The following is an 18,414-nucleotide window of genomic DNA, read 5'->3' as shown; positions in this document are numbered from 1 at the left end:
CAAGTAGTAATGTAGCCAGGATTTTGACCTAGTATGTACACAACAGAATTTAAATATGTGTGTGTATATAAATCTGTTTCATTTTCTGGAAGTGGCTGCTATTTTTTTGTTGTTTTGCATAGCCCATTTCCAAGGTTGTAACCAGCTACTATTTTGAATTTATGTATGTCTTTAATTATCTGGATACTGTTTCATTATGAAATCATCTTAATCCTCTTATTCTTGTGATGGATATGAGTCCTTAGTTTACTGTTCTTGAGGAGTGGTTTTGTTCTTCTGCTGTTTCAGAGGCTGCTCCACACGGTGGCAGCAGCGGGCACCAGTAAATACTAGACTCACTCTGGAAATGAACACTTCAAGGGCATTCTGCCTTAGTTTTCTGAAGAAGCACTTCAAAGGGCATCCTATATGTGAAAGCACTAGAGTATCTGCAGAATGACTTTGAAATCTCCTAATATGAGAGTAAAATGTTGACCAAGAGGTAACAGCTCAGATGGGTGCAGTTGCGCATGCTTTGACTCCCAACAACTCAGGAGGCCAGGGCAGAAGTGTCACAAGTTCAAGGCCATCCTGGGTAACTTAGCAAGACCCCGTCTTAAAATAAAAAGCACTGGGGATGTGTTTAGTGGTAGTGTGTTTGCCTAGCAAGGCCTAGTTTGATTCTCAGAATTGGGGGAAAAAAGAAAAGAAAACTCTTGGGGTTATGTTGGCCTCCAGTCTTGTTCCAAGTAGTATTGTGCCTTGCTGAATAGTATTTATTATATTTTTACTTTGTCTTTTTGGGGGAGTGTCACACACCTTGTTTTCTGCAGTTGTTTTGCCATTTATACTTTAGTTAAAGCTGAATTTCAGTGACATACAAGTTGATAGAAAAAGGTGGACTTTGAAGTAATAAATTCTCACTCTATTAAGCTAGGACTTTATGTTCACATTGCTTAATTTTCTTAAGTCTATTTTCTCTTCTGAAAAATGAAGAGTACTCTCTTGGAGAGTTGTTGCGAGTATTACTTGAGCTTTTGCATAAAAATTGCCCATTAATTCACCTGTTTTACAAGGTCATAGCTGTTACTATGGTCATTTTAATAGACATTAGGCAACGGCTAATGTCACTATGATATTAATTTAAAAGGTGCTGATTCCTTTGATAATCTGTACAGATTGATACAGTGAAATCTGTTCTAAGGGAATTAGAGTTATTTTCAATTGTAAATTTTGTTCATTATTTTGAAAGCAAACCTTTATTCCAGATGAGGAAGCACTTTGAAGTTACAGGAAAGTAACCTCCATGATTTCTTCACAATTTCAAAAATTTTAGAAATATTATGTCACAAGTATATGTATATATACAAGAAAAAAAATGCACTTTAGATGGTAGTGAGTATCCTCTAGTTTTTATTCATACATTAGGATTTTTTTTTCTTCCTATGGTTTTTATTTTGCTCTCAAAATCATTTTGGGGGTATTTCTACTTAGCATATTCATGTTAAAATCTCCTCAAGAGACTCCCTGGATAGCCCCACCATACATGCTTTGCTTTTTATTTTTGATTTTAGTTTTCCTGAGGCCCTTTGGCTTACTGCAGAGTTCCTTTGATCTTTGTCATCTAGGCCTTCTGTCAGTCTCAAGAGCGGGGAGTATCCCTTTTCTATTGCTTGATTTCTGCAGAAGTATAAACTGACGATGATAATGATGATTTTGCACTAGATATTTAACCCAGGGACACTTTACCACTGAGCCACATCCTACTCCTTTGTTTTTTATTTATTTCTAAGTTTCTGAGGCTGACCTTAAACTTGGGAATCTTCTTTCTCAGACTCCCAAGCCACTGGGATTAACAAGTGTGTGTCCCCTTGCCTGGCATGTAGACTAATTAGTAAAAAGTTTTTTTTATTTGCTGAAGGTTCTTTTGCACAAGCAACATACTCAAAACAGTCTTAACTTAGATCTGGTATAGTATTTTTTTTTAAATATATATTTGAGACAGGGTCTCCCTGAGTTGCTTAGGACCTCATAAAGTAGCTAATGTCGGCTTTGAACTTGTGATCCTCCTGCCTCAGCCTCCTGAGCCACTGCCATCTTCTATTAATTAAAACTTTTGCTGAAAAACCATTTTATGAAAACATTTTTCTTCTTAGAAGAAGGTATGTATTTCAACTGTGTGCTATCCAACACATAGAATGCAGCATATGATTGTGATAATAGTTCTCAACCAGGGGACATTTGAAAATATCTGGAAACATTTGGTTGTCATAACTGATGGGAGGAAAACTACTGGCATCTTGTAGGTAGAGTCCAGGAATACTTTAAACATCCTACAGTGCAGAGGATAGTGTGTCCCCACACTCACCCCTACCAGGCCTAACTATCAATGGTGTCTAGATCATAAAACCTTAGAGATTAGATGCTTGAGCATCCCTTGATGTGAATATCCAGAATGCTTCAAAATCTGGAACTTTTTGAGCACTGACATGATGCCACAAGTGGAAAATTTACTTTATGTGATGAATTGCATTCAAGATGTCAGCACTCTGAAACTATTGTTTAAAGTAACCTTTAGGCTGTGTATAAGGTATATATGAAATAAAATGAATTGTGTGGGGCTAGGGTTGTGGCTCAGTGATAAAGGGCTTACCTAGCAAGTGTGAGGCACTGGGTTCGATTTTCAGCACCACATATGAATAAATAAAATAAAGGTCAATTGATAACTAAAAAAAATATTTTAAAAAATGTGTTTTTAGACTTGGGTCCCATCCCTGAGATAGCTTATTACGTGTGTAATATTTTTCAAATATTCCAAAATTTGAAAAAATAAGAAATTTAAAACATTTCCAAACATTTATCTGGTTCCAAACATTCCAGATAAAGGATACTCAGCCTGTGTAGACCTCAGAGCCAGAGTGACTCTATGGCTCTGAGGTGAGTTCTGGGTTGGCTGACAGCTAAAAATGTGGCTTTCAGCAAGTTATTTAAAATGAGCTTCACTTTTCTCATCTGTAAAATTCTTATTTTACTGGATTATTTTGAAGATGGAGGAATAATTTATTTAAAATTTAAATAATGCCTGACATGTAGAAAATACTTAATAAACTGCAACTATTCTTGAACATATTTAACCTACACCTTTGGTTGTTACAATTTTTATTTAGGCTTTAGAAATCTTGTGCAGTGGTTTGTTGTTAGTTTAAGATGATAATACTGAAGAAGTTAAGTCAGTCTAGATTATTTTCTAAGCTCAAGGAAGATTTTTGTCAGAATATATTTGGTATTAATGGGGACTGTGTTAAATTATCAAAGATAGGTTTAAACTGTGTGGAAAAAAGTAATTATGTCAATTTAGTGCCTTAATAATGGGATTTCTTCAATTCTTAAATATATTTTAATAAGTAATAGTAATACAATTAAAATATTATACATTGGTGAAATTAGAAATGCAGCTTGTTACTCATAACAAATATCCATAAAGAAGTTAGGGAACTTGTGGAATTTTAGGCGTGTATGAGTGTCATTATGTGGTAGGCACTTGAAAGTAATATAGGTGATTTGCTCAGTCTGTGTCTGCTGTTAATTTCTGCAGAATTGAAGTGTTAAGTGGACTCATTGGAGACTGCTTTGATGTCAAGCCCACAGTCTTGAATTTCCCATTACTTGATCTGAGCACTTTTCTGTCTCTACTTATGGAGAAAGTGAATATTCCCCCCCCCCCATTATATAATACACTTTGTGGAAATTGTTTTCTGTGTGTTCTCAACTTTTTTTTTTCTTCTCTTAAAATCATTGTATTTACCGTATAATATTATTGCCAATTTAGGGTTTTGTTTTTTTTAATAATCTCATTGCAGGGGGATTAATTTAAATTTACAGAAAAGTTATAAAAACAGTTCAGAAAGTTTTTCTTTCTTTCTTTCTTTCTTTTTTCTTTTTTTTTTTTCTAGTGGCTATAGCAAAATAGTTAAAATTCAGGCTCTGGAACCAGACTTGAGTTTGATTACTGGTTCTGCCATTTCTTAGCTGTATGGTTTCCCTAAGCTTTAGTATTCTCATCTGTAAAATGGAGATTAAATATAGTTCTTCTGTCATAGAATTGTTGTGAGCATTAATGGACAGAGGACTTGGGACTAGGGATGTAGCTCAGTGGTAGAGTGCTCACTTTGCATGTGGAAAGCACTGGGTTCGATCCGCAGCACCATAAAAAAATAAAGGTATTGTGTCCATCTACAACTAAAAAATATATATATTTTTTAAAAAAAGGACATGCGGCCGGGGTTGTGGTTCAGTAGTAGAGTGCTTGCCTAGCATGCGTGAGGCACTAGGTCCCATCCCTGGCACCACATTACAAATAAACAAATAAAATAAAGTTATTGTGTCCATCTACAACTAAAAAGAATTTTAAAAAACTTTATTAAAAAAAGGACAGAGGACTTGCAGAGCTCTAATACTAAACCTACTATAGAGTAAGCTGCAATAATGACAAACATATATTCTCTTTTGTATAGTGATCGTGGTGCTGGATATTAGTGATTTTAAAGATTTAAATTTTAAAAGTTGAGGACAATTTTACAACAAATGAACTTTATATTATTACTTACCATATCATTGCAGAATTATTTTTACAAAGTAAAATATACCTTTGAAGCAGTTCTCATCAGAAATTTCCTAAAAACTGAATCTGTTTTATGTGTAGTTTGAGTTGCTTACCAGAAGTTGAAAGTTGATTCTCATTTTCCTTTAAGATGATCTCAAGGCTCTAATTTGGCATGGGAATATTTTACTCTCAAAAGGGAGATCATAAGTGGTGTAAGAGATAAGGCTTTGTTTGGTTCATATTGCAGCATGCTTTCATTAACTTTAGAACCTTTGGGCTAAGTAACTCTTTGTTAGGGGAACACTTTTTGTCTGTTGGTATTTATTTGTAGTGTTTTGCCTTTGAGAATATTTGCATTTTGTCAGACTATATCTTAAGCCACATAAAATGAATTTTATTATTTGTTAATCTTGCTTGTTAATAAGTAATCAGACTTTCTTGCCATGAGGTATGTTGGCTCAACTAGGTAATTTTAGCTTTCATTCCAAGGAAGAACATTGGGAAAATGGAATATTATAGAACACGATGTGGTCGACTTGTTTTCAGTTGATGTTTTTGGACAGTGTTTTAGCTTATAGTATAAGCTTCAAAATTTACTTGTTTATGAGGGGGAGAAATTTTACTGGTACTACACAATCATTGTGTCTACGAAGAGAGAATAATGACTGAAATTCTTAGATTAAGTACATTTTGCCTTGTTTTTTACATGTCATTTGAGGCCGCTCTGTAAAGGAGATGACAATTTTCTAAACTGTTGCTTAATGGATGAAAATATGTAAACCACATGTTTCTTCATATGGAAACAGTTTTGATCAGTTATCTTATTACTTTCAATTTTTTTCACTTTATTCAGGTTGTCATTGGCACCCTCCTGCAAAAAAAAAAATTATAAACTGAATAGGAAAACCGAAGCATAAATTTTTTCAGACTATTGTAACCTTGAAGTTCATTGTTAGAAATCAAAGCCCTCCAAATACTAGTTTAATTAATAGGAGGAAGTCACCATACAGAAAAATGATGTTTCTTGGGTTCTTAGGTTATGAAGGAGAATGAAATTAGAGTGTAGGGTGAAAAGCATTCTAAGGGACAGAGAAATGTGTGAGGTTTCTCACAAAGATGCTTCTGTCTATAATATTCCACTCCAAGTATGTATCTAGACTTTCTCCTAGAATTCTTTTTTAAGGATCATTTTTATTCTAACCATACCCACGGTTCCAGCTTGCTCCTTTTTAAAAAAAAAAAAAAAAAGAGGTCAAATTTATGTCCTCAGAATTTCTGCATATGAAATAGATACAGCTTCTAAATCAGATTTTATAGCTGAATAGTAAATTTTGCTACTTTAAGTACTGATAGGATATGATTATCTCTGAAATATACAAAGTAGAAAAGTCTTCATATAAATTTTCATGTCACCTCTCTGGAAATAATTTTTTTAAATTTATTTATTCCAATTTGTTATATATGACAGCAGAATGCATTTCAATTCATATTACACATATAGAGCACAGTTTTTCGTGTCTCTGGTTGCACACAGAGTCACACCATTCGTGTCTTCATACGTGTAATTAGGATAATGATGTCCATCTCATTCCACTGTCTTTCCTATCCCCATGCCCTCTCCCTCCTCCATTCCTCCCGTGCTCCCCTACCCATCCCCATTATAGATTAGCATCCTCATATCAGAGTAAACATTTGACATTTGTTTTTTTGGGATTGGCTAATTTCGCTTAGCATTATATTCTCCAACTCTATTCATTTACCTGCAAATGCCATGATTTTATTCTCTTTTAATGCTGAGTAATGTTCCGTTATGTGTATATATCACATTTTTTTATCCATTCATCTACTGAAAGGCATCTAGGTTGGTTCCACAATTTAGCTATTGTGAATTGATGTTTTGCTTCTATTTTTTTTTTTTAGATCTCCTCCCACCTTTTTTTATTTAAAGAGAGAGAGAGAATTTTAATATTTATTTTTTAGTTATCGGTGGACACAACATCTTTGTTTGTATGTAGTGCTGAGGATCGAACCCAGGCTGCACGCATGCCAGGCGAGCGCGCTACCGCTTGAGCCACATCCCCAGCCCTGTTTTGCTTCTATTATCTTTCACCCTGTGCTGCTTTTCTTCCTTTCTCTCAGTTGAAGTTCACAGATCTAGGGATGTATGTAAATGCTGGAGACAAGAGTGATTAGTAAGTACTCAGATACTGGAATCAGACATGGACCTTGAGTTTAGGTTCAAGCAATATCTTTTTTTGGCTGCATTGACCTTAAGCAAGTCACTGAGCTTTTAAGCCTGTTTTTTTATCCAGAGCAGGTGAATTTTAATAGCAACCACCTCCGAGTTTTTATGAGGATTTAATGGCATGTAGTAAGTTCCAATAATTTTTTTTATTGGTTGTTCAAAACATTACAAAGCTCTTGACATATCATATTTCATACATTAGATTCAAGCGGGTTATGAACTCCCATTTTTACCCCAAATACAGATTGCAGAATCACATCGGTTACACATCTACAATTTTACATAATGCCCTATTAGTAACTGTTGTATTCTGCTACCTTTCCTATCCTCTACTATCCCCCCTCCCCTCCCATCTTCTCTCTCTACCCCATCTACTGTGAGATACCATCTCACTCCAGTAAGATTGGCAGCCATTATGAAGTCAAACAGCAACAAGTGCTGGCGAGGATGTGGGGAAAAGGGTACTCTTGTACATTGCTGGTGGGACTGCAATGGTGTGGCCAATTTGGAAAGCAGTATGGAGATTCCTGGGAAAGCTGGGAATGGAACCACCATTTGACCCAGCTATTGCCCTTCTCGGACTATTCCCTGAAGACCTTAAAAGAGCGTACTACAGGGATACTGCCACATCGATGTTCATAGCAGCACAATTCACAATAGCTAGACTGTGGAACCAACCCAGATGCCCTTCAATAGATGAATGGATAAAAAAAATGTGGCATTTATACACCATGGAGTATTACGCAGCACTAAAAAATGACAAAATCATGGAATTTGCAGAGAAATGGATGGCACTAGAGCAGATTATGCTTAGTGAAGCTAGCCAATCCCTAAAAAACAAATGCCAAATGCCTTCTTTGATATAATGAGAGCAACTAAGAACAGAGCAGGGAGGAAGAGCAGGAAGAAAAGATTAACATTAAACAGAGACATGAGGTTGGAGGGAAAGGGAGAGAAAAGGGAAATTGCATGGAAATGGAGGGAGACCCTCATTGCTATACAAAATTACATATAAGAGGTTGTGAGGGAAATGGGAAAATAAACAAGGAGAGAAATGAATTCCAATAATTTTTTTAAACTATTATAATCTTTTATCCCTTGGGAATATAACTTGATTAGGCATAATATAAAGTAAGCCAAAATACAAATTGCTTACCTTAACAAAAAGTTGAGATGACTCCAGGGGTCCATAAAGAACTATCAAATAGAAGAGACATCTTTTGGGGCATAATGGTGCATGGCTGTAATACCAGCTACTCAAGAGGCTGAGTCAGGAGGGTTGCAAGTTCAATAGCCCCTCCTGGGTAACTTATCGAGACCTTATCTCAAAAATTAAATATTAAAGGGGGAGGCTGTGGCTGTTACAACCCAATGGTAGAGCCCTCTGGTTCAATCCCTAATAGTACAAACCAATCAACCAACAAAGAAGTCTGTTAATAAGGCAGAAAAAAGATTTGTCTAGGAGTGTGACTTTATGAGTATCTACATATACTTTTGTGGACATATGTATATATAAAGTTTTTAATACCTATATCTATATTGCATTAGGTCTATGAAGGGAAAGGGTAGGGAATGTTTAGAACTTAACCATAATTAGGAGGCAAGATGAAAAAGAAGGTAGGTTTTTGGGGTTTGATTATTTTTTACTACAATGGGTATATTTCTTTGTAAAACCTGCAGGCCAACTTTTTATAAGTCAGTTCATGTACTGAGAAAGCTCATTTAAGAAACCCTATTTATAAATTTGTTTTCAAAGCAAATCTTTGTTTCCCAACCCCCTTTCTGTGTTAGAAACTAACTTTTCTAATATTGTAGCAATGTTTCCTAAGAAATGCCAGTTTTCTAGGGAGGATACATTGCATATGATTATCTTAATAATTCAAAATCAAAGTGCTGTATCAAGTGAAAGGGCATAACTTTGTTTTAATATTTCAGAGAAATTAAGGCAGTTACTATAAGGGTTGAATTTGTTTTTCTGTGATATTTTTGTTTGTTTTACTAAATCCCATGCTTATGATATTATTGTCTGGAGAAGTAAATTTTAATTTCAATCTGTAATTTTAAAAGTTTATTTTTTAAAAACAAACAATATGTGTTCAAAGTACAAAATTCCAAAGACACATAGTGTAAGCATCAACAAATGATGGTCCTTGCCACCTAGTTGCTCTCTTAAAGACAGTCCTTTTCTTTATCTCAGATTCAGTGTGACTGTTTATTTCAGGTTTCCATTACAGTGGAGGAGGCAGTTCACTGACTAGGAGGACTTGAAGCACTTCCTCATGGCCTGTATAACTGTCTGGATGTGAAGATTAGGAGATAAGAGTCGAGAACTAGAATGGAAAGAACCTCTAGGAATTTTAGAGGAGCAGAGGTTTGGCACAGGGCAGGAGGGCATCCATACTCTAGCATGTCACTGACACAGGCAGTGACTGACACTGATCACTGTTCTCTTCATCATCTTTGCTCAACAGCTTAATCTTTTGATCTGATCTTTCTATATCTTCAAGTAGGACTAACTTTTCTCTCTCTCGTTTTAATATGACGATAAGTGAAGTCGCCTATTCATTTATTTATTTATTTATTTATTGAGAGAGAATTTCAATATTTATTTTTCAGTTTTCGGCAGATACAACATCTTTGTTTGTATGTGGTGCTGAGGATTGAACCCGGGCCTCACGCATGCCAGGCGAGCGCGCTACCGCTTGAGCCACATCCCCAGCCCGAAGTTGCCTATTTAAACAACCTGAGCCACATCCCCAGCCCAAAGTCGCCTATTTAAACAACCAGAACTTACACTTCATTAGCTTCATTATATACTCAGTTTAATTTCCAGTTGCCAATGATAACAGAGGAATTTTAATTGCTCATTCTGTTTAGCATCCTTCTGTTCTATTCCTGTTCTTTTTAGAAATTCTAATTCTTGGTTTCTTTGTTTTCTATTATAGGGCCTTTTTATTTAGCTTAAAAGAAAAAAAAAAACAGAAAAGAATTTCACTAGCAGAAATGGTAATTGTAGTAGGAGGCTTATTTTAGACAACTGGAAATCAAGATTGGGCATGTATTGGCAGCAGTAGATCAGAATAGGCATTTGATCTTCCAATATGACATTCTGATTTTTTATACTAAAATAAGATTAATCGAGTTAATTAAGCATGAGAAATAAAGTATCTTTTCCTGTTCATGAAATACCCAGAGGGGATTGTTTCAGTCTTCTTATGCCTTTTGGTTTTCACATAATCTTTTGCTAAGTGGGTCTGAGATTTTTATCTTGGAATCTTTGTTCTAACCACCATATTACAGTGCGAGATTATTCTATTTATGCCGTCATTATCTTTTACATAATAATGGATAGTGTATTATTTGCTAAATTCTCTTCATTTAACTTTAAGGCAAAATCATATAGTAGAACAATCTTCAGGCTATGCATATAATGTAGATATTAAAACCAGTAGCTAAATTATAGCCACTACGTTTTTTGAAGCTAATGAAGTATAAGTTCTGGTTGTTTCAAAACTCCATTTCTCAAGTTTTTTTTTAAATTTTGTTTTCCCCCTTTGGTACAAGGGATTGAACTCAAGGTCACTCAACCACTGAGCAGCCACATCCCCAGCCCTTTTTTATATTTTATTTAGAGACCAGGGTCTCACTAATAGTTGCTGAGGCTGACTTTGAACTCTCGATCCTCCTGCCTCAGCCTCCCAGGTTGCTGGGATTACAGGCGTGTTCCACTGTGTCTGGCTGGATTGACATTTTTTGAGAATAATTTATATATATATATATATATATATATATATATATATATATATATAAATGTTTGCTGTCATGTCATTTAAAAAATGAAGCTGTCATGTCATTTAAAAAATTTTTTTTAATTGTAGATGGACACAATACCTCTATTTTATTTATTTTTATATGGTGCTGAGGATCAAACTTAGTGCCTCACACATGCTAGGCAAGCACTCTACCACTGAGCCACAACCCCAGCCTTGTCATGTCATTATACTTGAGCAGATTTATATCCAGCTTCACCTTGTTAATCTTTAGTAACACTGGATTCTTATTACAAAACATTTTAAAATTCACTTATTCATGGCTGTAGGATAATATTTTTGTGAGATTTTGAGTGTTTAATTTTTAATAACTAGATGTTCATTGGTTATAGATTTTTTAGTTATATTAGAAATAATCTAATTTTGGTAGAGTGTTGACTTCATCTTGTAACTACATAATTCACAAATTTGAGTTCAGATGAAGGTGTATTTTCTTATCTAGGATAGCAATTTTTAATTTACTGTACTCTCTGAAACAAGGATATATTTGGAATACTGTTCATTGAGTCTACAGTTTCATTGATTATAAGATGCATGATTATTTTTTGTGTTACTAGAAAAGAAAAGTGTTTTCTTTCTTTTGTTTTTCTCTTGTGTTACTAGAGATTGAACCCATGGCCTCACATATGCAAAGCAAGCTCTCTACCATTGAGCTAAATCCCCACCCTGAAAAGTTTTCTCTTAAACTGCCAGGTCATTGATTGTAAAATGCATACCAATTTCAGAGAGCTTAATGAGAAAAACTATAACTTACACTTGATGAACTATGGAAGTATAACCATCCATCTTAAATTTGTATAAGACTATCTAAAGTACTTCTACATATGTCATTTGATTTTTTTATTCTCAAACTTAATTAACCTATGAGATGGATTCAGTTTTCCCTAGTTTTCAGACAAGGAAACCGAATCTTCAGAGTTATATATTCTCTTAGCAGCTGGTCTCAAGTCCACCTTTTCCTACTACAAGACCTGTACTATGATCAACACTATCACCTCCCCATTATGCATACACACCTATAAAATAATTTGGTCTGAGCCAAGTGCGGTGGTGCATGTCTGTAATCCTAGTGACTTGGGAGGCTAAAGTAGGGAGATCATTAGTTTTCAAAGCCAGTGTTAGCAATTTAGCGAGACCCTCTCAAAATAAAAATAAAAAGAGGGTTGAGGTTGTGGCTCAGCAGTAGAGCGCTCACCTAGTTCGTGGGAGGCCCTGGGTTCAATCCTTAGCACCACATAGAAATAAACAAATAAAACGGGTATTGTGTCCAACTACAACTAAAAAATAAATATATTTAGAAAAAAGGGGGAGCTAGCAATGTGGCTTGGTGACAAAGCACCCTGAGTTCAATTCCCAATACCAAAAAAAAAAAAAAAAAAAAAATTGACCTAGATTTTCCCATTATTTGATATATATATTTCTTATTTAGACTTCATTTTTATGGCTGTTAGTATGTCTTTATAATTTGAGTACTATTAGAATAGTTAATGTACATTTTTATAATAAAACATGTGGACTCTGCTAATAGATATAATTCTGGATTGCCTTGACCACTAGGAAGCTATATATATTATTACTGGTGTCTTATATGTGTTTTAAAAATATATTAAAATATATTTTAAAATATGTATATTTGCCTGACTAGATAAAATGTCCAGGAATGGTTATGAATTGAGATCTACAAAGTGATCCAGCAAAGGTTGAATAAGTGTTGGACATCATTGTGCTTTTCTGGGTGCATCAAGGTCATATCTGTTTGTTTCCCAGGTGGTGGCTAATGCTGTGGCAGCATTATCTGAAATCAGTGAGTCTCACCCAAACAGCAACTTACTTGATCTGAATCCTCAGAACATTAATAAGCTGCTGACAGCTCTAAATGAGTGCACAGAATGGGGCCAGATTTTCATCCTGGACTGCCTGTCTAATTACAACCCTAAAGATGATCGGGAAGCTCAGAGGTCAGTCTGTTTTCCTGGATAATAGCTAAGAGTCTTGCCAGATTCAATAAGTTATAGTTTCTACTGTTAGAATCATAGTCTATATGATTGAGGAAATTGAGGGACATGTGGGGGTAGACATTGTTATCCCCAAAACATTTTCTCACTGAATTCAGGAACATTCTAGGTTGTGGAGTAAACCATGCCAAAAATAAAACTTTCTAAGAAATGTATGCTTTTCATTTCTTATTTGAGCAGTACCTTTGCTAAACCTCCCTCATTGTCTCCCATGTCTTAGTTCCTAGCCATTTGGCAAATAAAAGGTTATTGAATGTGTGCAATGATAACACTTTTCATTCTGATACATAGTAAGTGACTTCATACTATAGTTATTTAACTGAACTATACCTATAATTTAGTACTAGAAAAAGCATGTTAAAGTCAGCAAAATATATGCTGCCTCCCATTACCTATAGAAATCATATCAGTCTGAATTTGGAGATTTTGGAAATCACATCTTGATCTTTTTAGCCCTTTACTTCCTTAGTGTTACAGATTTTCCTTTACTGTTAGAAATGACTACTGAATTCATCTACACATACATATTTTTTATTTATCACCAATTTTTATTGAGCATTTTGTGTGTGTAGGCAGTGTACTAGGCAGATACTTCTGAAGAAACATTGGCTCTTCATTAAAGTTGACATTTTAATTATGTTAAATAAGAACCTTCCTTGCTTGGCTGAAACTGATTTCCAAGCTATTAGAATGTAAACGCTCTTCAGTTCCCCAGGAAATTATTCACTGTGGACTTAACTAACCCTCCAGTAGTTTTCTTCCATCATTGAAAGTACAAAATGTACTTATTTTTTGTTGGTTATTGACATTAAAACTCATCCATGCATTCACTCAGCAAATATTCAGCCCATGCTGAATGATAGGTACTCTGTAGGCTCCAAGGATACAGCAGTGAACAGACAAAACTCAGGATCCTCATGGAGGATTTATTCTGAGGGATGGGTGTAGGAGTATGTATAATATGCATAATACGATACAGTATGTAATATGTCAGATGGTGATAGTTGCTAGCAAGTAAAACAAAGAAAGGAAAAGATTAAGAAATGCTAGGCATTTGGAGGTGAGGGATTGTAGTTTTTAAGAAGAGTAGTCAGAGAAGGCTTACTGAGAAGGTGATATCAGTAAGGTGAGGAATCAGCCAAGTAGGTATAGGAGAGAATAACATAGCCTGCATATCTTGTATCCTTAATATAGATAGTAAGCTAAGGAAAGTTATATTGTCCAGAACTATCAAAAATAGATTAGTTCCTGAGAATACTGCATAGATAATTAAATATCCAATATTTCAAGAGGCATCTATGCATAGGTGGCAGGGACTAGGAGAAGGGGAAGAAGTTGGGAGAATATTACAATGATGTTCTGATATTTTTAAAAAAAAAAAAAATCAGAACTTTTCTTATTATCCTGAGGCATGAGTTGGGTAGTTTTTCTTGCCAACTCACTCCTGTCCTCTATATTACAGTGAAACCTTAAATCACAAGTGGGTTGTTGTCTCTTACTACGAAATAACTCTCAGAATGCTTAATTTGACTTCTTATAGGTTGAATAGAAATGGGCTGTGAGGCAGGGAGCCCTAACATAATATGGGGAGACAAAAGAGGACTATAAAACCAGAAGGTAAATGGCATGAGCCTTAAGTGTTTGGGGTATCACTAATTTCCTTCCAGTTTGAACATTCCCTGTTGCTGGTTTCCTGATGTCTTCTGATATCCCTGCTCTGCCTGTAGTTTTCTGGGAATGAAGCTTCTGCAGTGTTGGATCGCCATTTGACTAAGCATGGAGATTTGACTTTTCTAACTGATTCTTTAATTTCTTGATACCTGGGCCATGGGACTCTGAGCATTACCTCATAAAATGGATTGAGCAAAGAAATTATAACCTAAGGTATTAATTTTTCTTTTCTGCCCTCAGCATCTGCGAGCGGGTAACTCCCCGGCTGTCCCATGCCAACTCAGCCGTGGTGCTTTCAGCGGTGAAAGTCCTAATGAAGTTTCTAGAGTTGTTACCCAAGGATTCTGACTACTATAATATGCTGCTGAAGAAGTTAGCTCCTCCACTTGTCACTTTGCTATCTGGGGAGCCAGAAGTGCAATATGTTGCCCTGAGGAACATCAACCTAATTGTCCAAAAAAGGTTGGAAATAGTGAATTGGTGATTAAAATGTTTGTAATTTTGAAATAAGTTTAATATCAGTGTTTGATAGGTCATTGTTAATCTTTTTTTAAATTTATGAAAATGAAAATGTTATATAGCAGAACAACAGGGTTTAATTTCTAGCATTGCAAAGAAAAAGTAGAGGAGTATAGAGGAAGTTTGTAAGGTTTTTTTTTCTGGGTGGTGGAATGGAAAGAGGTACAGATTTAATACAGACTCAGAAGGATATATCAATAAATATGTGCCTTTACCTCCCTTTTTTGTGTTTATGTGTTTCCACAGGCCTGAAATCTTAAAGCAGGAAATAAAAGTCTTCTTTGTAAAGTACAATGATCCCATCTATGTTAAACTAGAGAAACTGGACATTATGATTCGTCTGGCATCCCAAGCCAACATTGCTCAGGTCAGACTTTAAGTAGTCTCAAATGTATGATGACTTAGACCTTAAGGTCTGGTGACTTAGAGCTTAAGGTCTGGCCTTCAGAAGAAGTGAGGTTGCTATTTTAGAATCCTTATTTATTACCCACTTCCTCAATATTTGACAGGTTCTGGCAGAACTAAAAGAATATGCCACTGAGGTAGATGTGGACTTTGTTCGAAAAGCTGTGCGGGCCATTGGACGATGTGCCATCAAGGTGGAGGTATGTGTCCAGTGGGAGTTGAAATCACAAATTTTGTGTTTCTGAGTGTTTTCATTCCTCTCTTTAAAACACATTTTTTTTAACAATTATTATTATTTTTTAAGTTGTACATGGACACAATACCTTTTATTTATTTTTATGTGATATACTGAGGGTCTAACCCAGTCCCTCTTTGAAATATATTTTTAAAGTTTATGAAAATAATAAAGCACATAGTTAGTAGATTAAAGGTTTGTTTCTTTTTCTTTTCAGTACTAGAGACTGAAATCAGGGGTGCTTTGCTGCTGAATACTCTGCAACTTAGCAAGACTCTTTCTCAAAATAAAAAATAAAAAGTGTTAGGGATGTAGCTCAGTTGTAAAGCCCCTGGGTTTAATCCCCAAATCCTCAGTACCCCAGAAAGAAATAAACAAACAACAAAAAAAAACTCAACATGAATTTTTTTTTACTCATTTTATTATTTTTATATTTTGATAGTAGGGATTGAACTCAGGTGTGCTTAACCACTGAGCCACATCCCCACCCCTTTTTATATTTAATTTAGAGATAGGGTCTCACTGAATTGTTTAGAGCCTTGCTAAGTTGCTGAGGCTAGCCTCCCAAGATGCTGGGATTACAAGTGTGTGCCACCACAGGAAATAATAGTCGTCTTTTATTTTTTTATTTTGAGTAAGGGTCTCCCTGAGTTACCAACTTTGTGCTCGAACTTGCCGTCTACCTAGCATTTTTATTACATTTTTGCTTGGGGTAGTTTAAATTATTATAGGACTTTTAGAAGATTTTATTAAGGAAATATTCTGTTTCTCTTATCTCCTTGATGTTCCTCCCCGCTCAAGGGTGAGAGGTACTATTTTATTTTAATGCAACAGATATCATCCAACTAGAATGAAGGCTCTTTTTTTTGTTGTTGTTATTGAGGATTAAACCCCAGGGGCACTTTACCACAGTGGTATATCCCTAGTCCATTTTATTTTGAACCGAGGTCTAAGTTGCCTAGGCTGGCAACTTGTAATTTTTCTGCCTCAGCCTCCCAGCCTGCTGGGATTATAGTTGTGTACTACCATGTCTTGCAAGATGAGGTTCTTTTAAAAAATATTGTTATGCTGGGTGCCGTGGCACATGACTGTAATCCCAGCTACTTTGGAGGCTGGGGCAAGAGGATCATAAATTCTAAGTCAGCCTGGGCAAATTTAGGGAGATTCCATCTCAAAAATATAAAGGTCTGAGGATGTGACTAAATGGAAGCGCACTCCTGGGTTCAAGTCCCAGTATCTCAAAAACAAGCAAAAAATATTGTCACAATAAAATTGACATTCCCCAAAACTAAAAATAATTCTTAATCTTATTGAATGACCAGCTCATGTTTAATTTCCCCTAATTAGCATCAGACTATCTTTTACATTTGGCTTGTTCAAATCAAAATCTAAGCAAGGTCCACACCTTACATTGGGTTAATATGTCTTTTAAGTCTTTTATTTACTTATTTTGGTGTCCCTTATGAGGAATTATTACTTATTGAAGGCTCACAGAATTTTCCAGAGGCTAAATTTGGTTTGTTATATATTAGTGATTTTATCGATCTCATTTCTCTATCCCCTTAAAATATTTAAATCTAGAGGCTTGGTAAAATTCATGTTGAGTTTTTTTGTTTGTTTCTTTTTGGGATACCGGGGATTTGGGGATTGAACCCAGGGGCTTTACACTGAGCTACATCCCCAATCCTTTATATTTTTTATTTTGAGAAGGGTTTTGCTAAGTTGCTTAGGGCCTCATTGAGTTGCTGAGGATGGCCTCAAACCTGTGGTACTTCTGTTTTAGCCTCCTGATTTCCTGGGATTACAGGTGTGTGCCTAGACATGTTAAGGGTTTTTGACAAGAACACTTCTTAGGTGATGCTGTATACTTCCTTTGGTGTCTCATTAAGAATCACATTGTGGGTAATCCATAAAACGTTTGGAACATTTGATAGATTGGTCTTTGATTTTTAGGATATGTGTTGAAATTGTTTTCTTTCTTTCTTTCTTTTTTAATGGTGCTGGGGATTGAACCCAGGGCCTTGTGCATGCAAGGCAAGCATTCTACCAACTGAGCTATATCCCCAGCCCTGACACTGTTTTCTTTAAACCTATCACTTAGCCAGACACAGTAGTGCATGCCTGTAATCCTAGCAGCTCAGGAGGCTGAGACAGGAGGATTTCGAGTTCAAACCTGGCCTCAGCGATTTAGCGAGATTCTAAGCAACTCAGTGAGACCCTGTCTCTAATAAAATATTAAAAGGGCTGGGGATATGGCTCAGTGGTTAAGCACCTCTGGGTTTAATCCCTGGTACCAATTTAAAAATAAATAAATAAATAAAATTTGGTGTGTATCTAGAACTTCTGATGTAGATAAACGTTTTATAATTCAGTCTCTGCAGTAGTTTGCTGAAATTAAGTGCCTGATCATTAATCAATGCATCTGTATGTTTCAAATCTTGTTATGTTGATGTAGTATTATTAGATAGATCATCTGCCTTCTCATTTTTTATGTTCCTTTTTCTAGCAATCTGCTGAGCGCTGCGTAAGCACATTGCTTGATCTAATCCAGACCAAAGTAAACTATGTGGTTCAAGAGGCGATTGTTGTCATCAGGGACATCTTCCGCAAATATCCCAACAAGTATGTCCAAATTCTTCTAACCCTCTTCCTTAAATCATTTAGGAAATGTTTAAGGCACTGGGAAGTTGGCTAGCCCGAAAAACCTGGTGTACCCCAAAGTGGCCTGGGTGTGGAGTGTTGCCCCTCCCCCAGCAACACAGGAAAATTCTCTTTTTAATGTAACTTACCACACTAGGATACTTTATTAAAAATTGTAAATATAAAAAGTGGTTAGTACAGGGACTGAAACCTGAGTTTCACTCTGCTTTACTATGTTTAGAAGAAATGATGCCCTACCTTAACACACAGAG

The 18,414-nt window shown here is 35.6% G+C and overlaps 1 protein-coding gene across 5 annotated transcripts in view; it reads left to right on the top strand.

Moving 5' to 3' along the window:
* Positions 1-18,414, top strand: part of Ap2b1 (adaptor related protein complex 2 subunit beta 1) — a 110,482-nt gene that overhangs the window by 33,313 nt on the left and 58,755 nt on the right. For all 5 annotated transcript variants that reach the window (XM_076871808.1, XM_076871806.1, XM_076871807.1 and 2 more), the window contains 5 exons: positions 12,425-12,615; positions 14,584-14,805; positions 15,109-15,229; positions 15,372-15,467; positions 18,009-18,124. In XM_076871808.1, coding sequence (XP_076727923.1) covers positions 12,425-12,615; positions 14,584-14,805; positions 15,109-15,229; positions 15,372-15,467; positions 18,009-18,124 — 746 coding nt within the window. The remainder of the gene's footprint in view (positions 1-12,424; positions 12,616-14,583; positions 14,806-15,108; positions 15,230-15,371; positions 15,468-18,008; positions 18,125-18,414) is intronic.

This window comes from Callospermophilus lateralis, chromosome 11 (genome assembly GCF_048772815.1).
Source record: "Callospermophilus lateralis isolate mCalLat2 chromosome 11, mCalLat2.hap1, whole genome shotgun sequence".
NCBI classification, from domain to species: domain Eukaryota; kingdom Metazoa; phylum Chordata; class Mammalia; order Rodentia; family Sciuridae; genus Callospermophilus; species Callospermophilus lateralis.
Note: the sequence above shows the minus strand (reverse complement) of the source record. Positions and strands in the feature narration are given on the sequence as shown.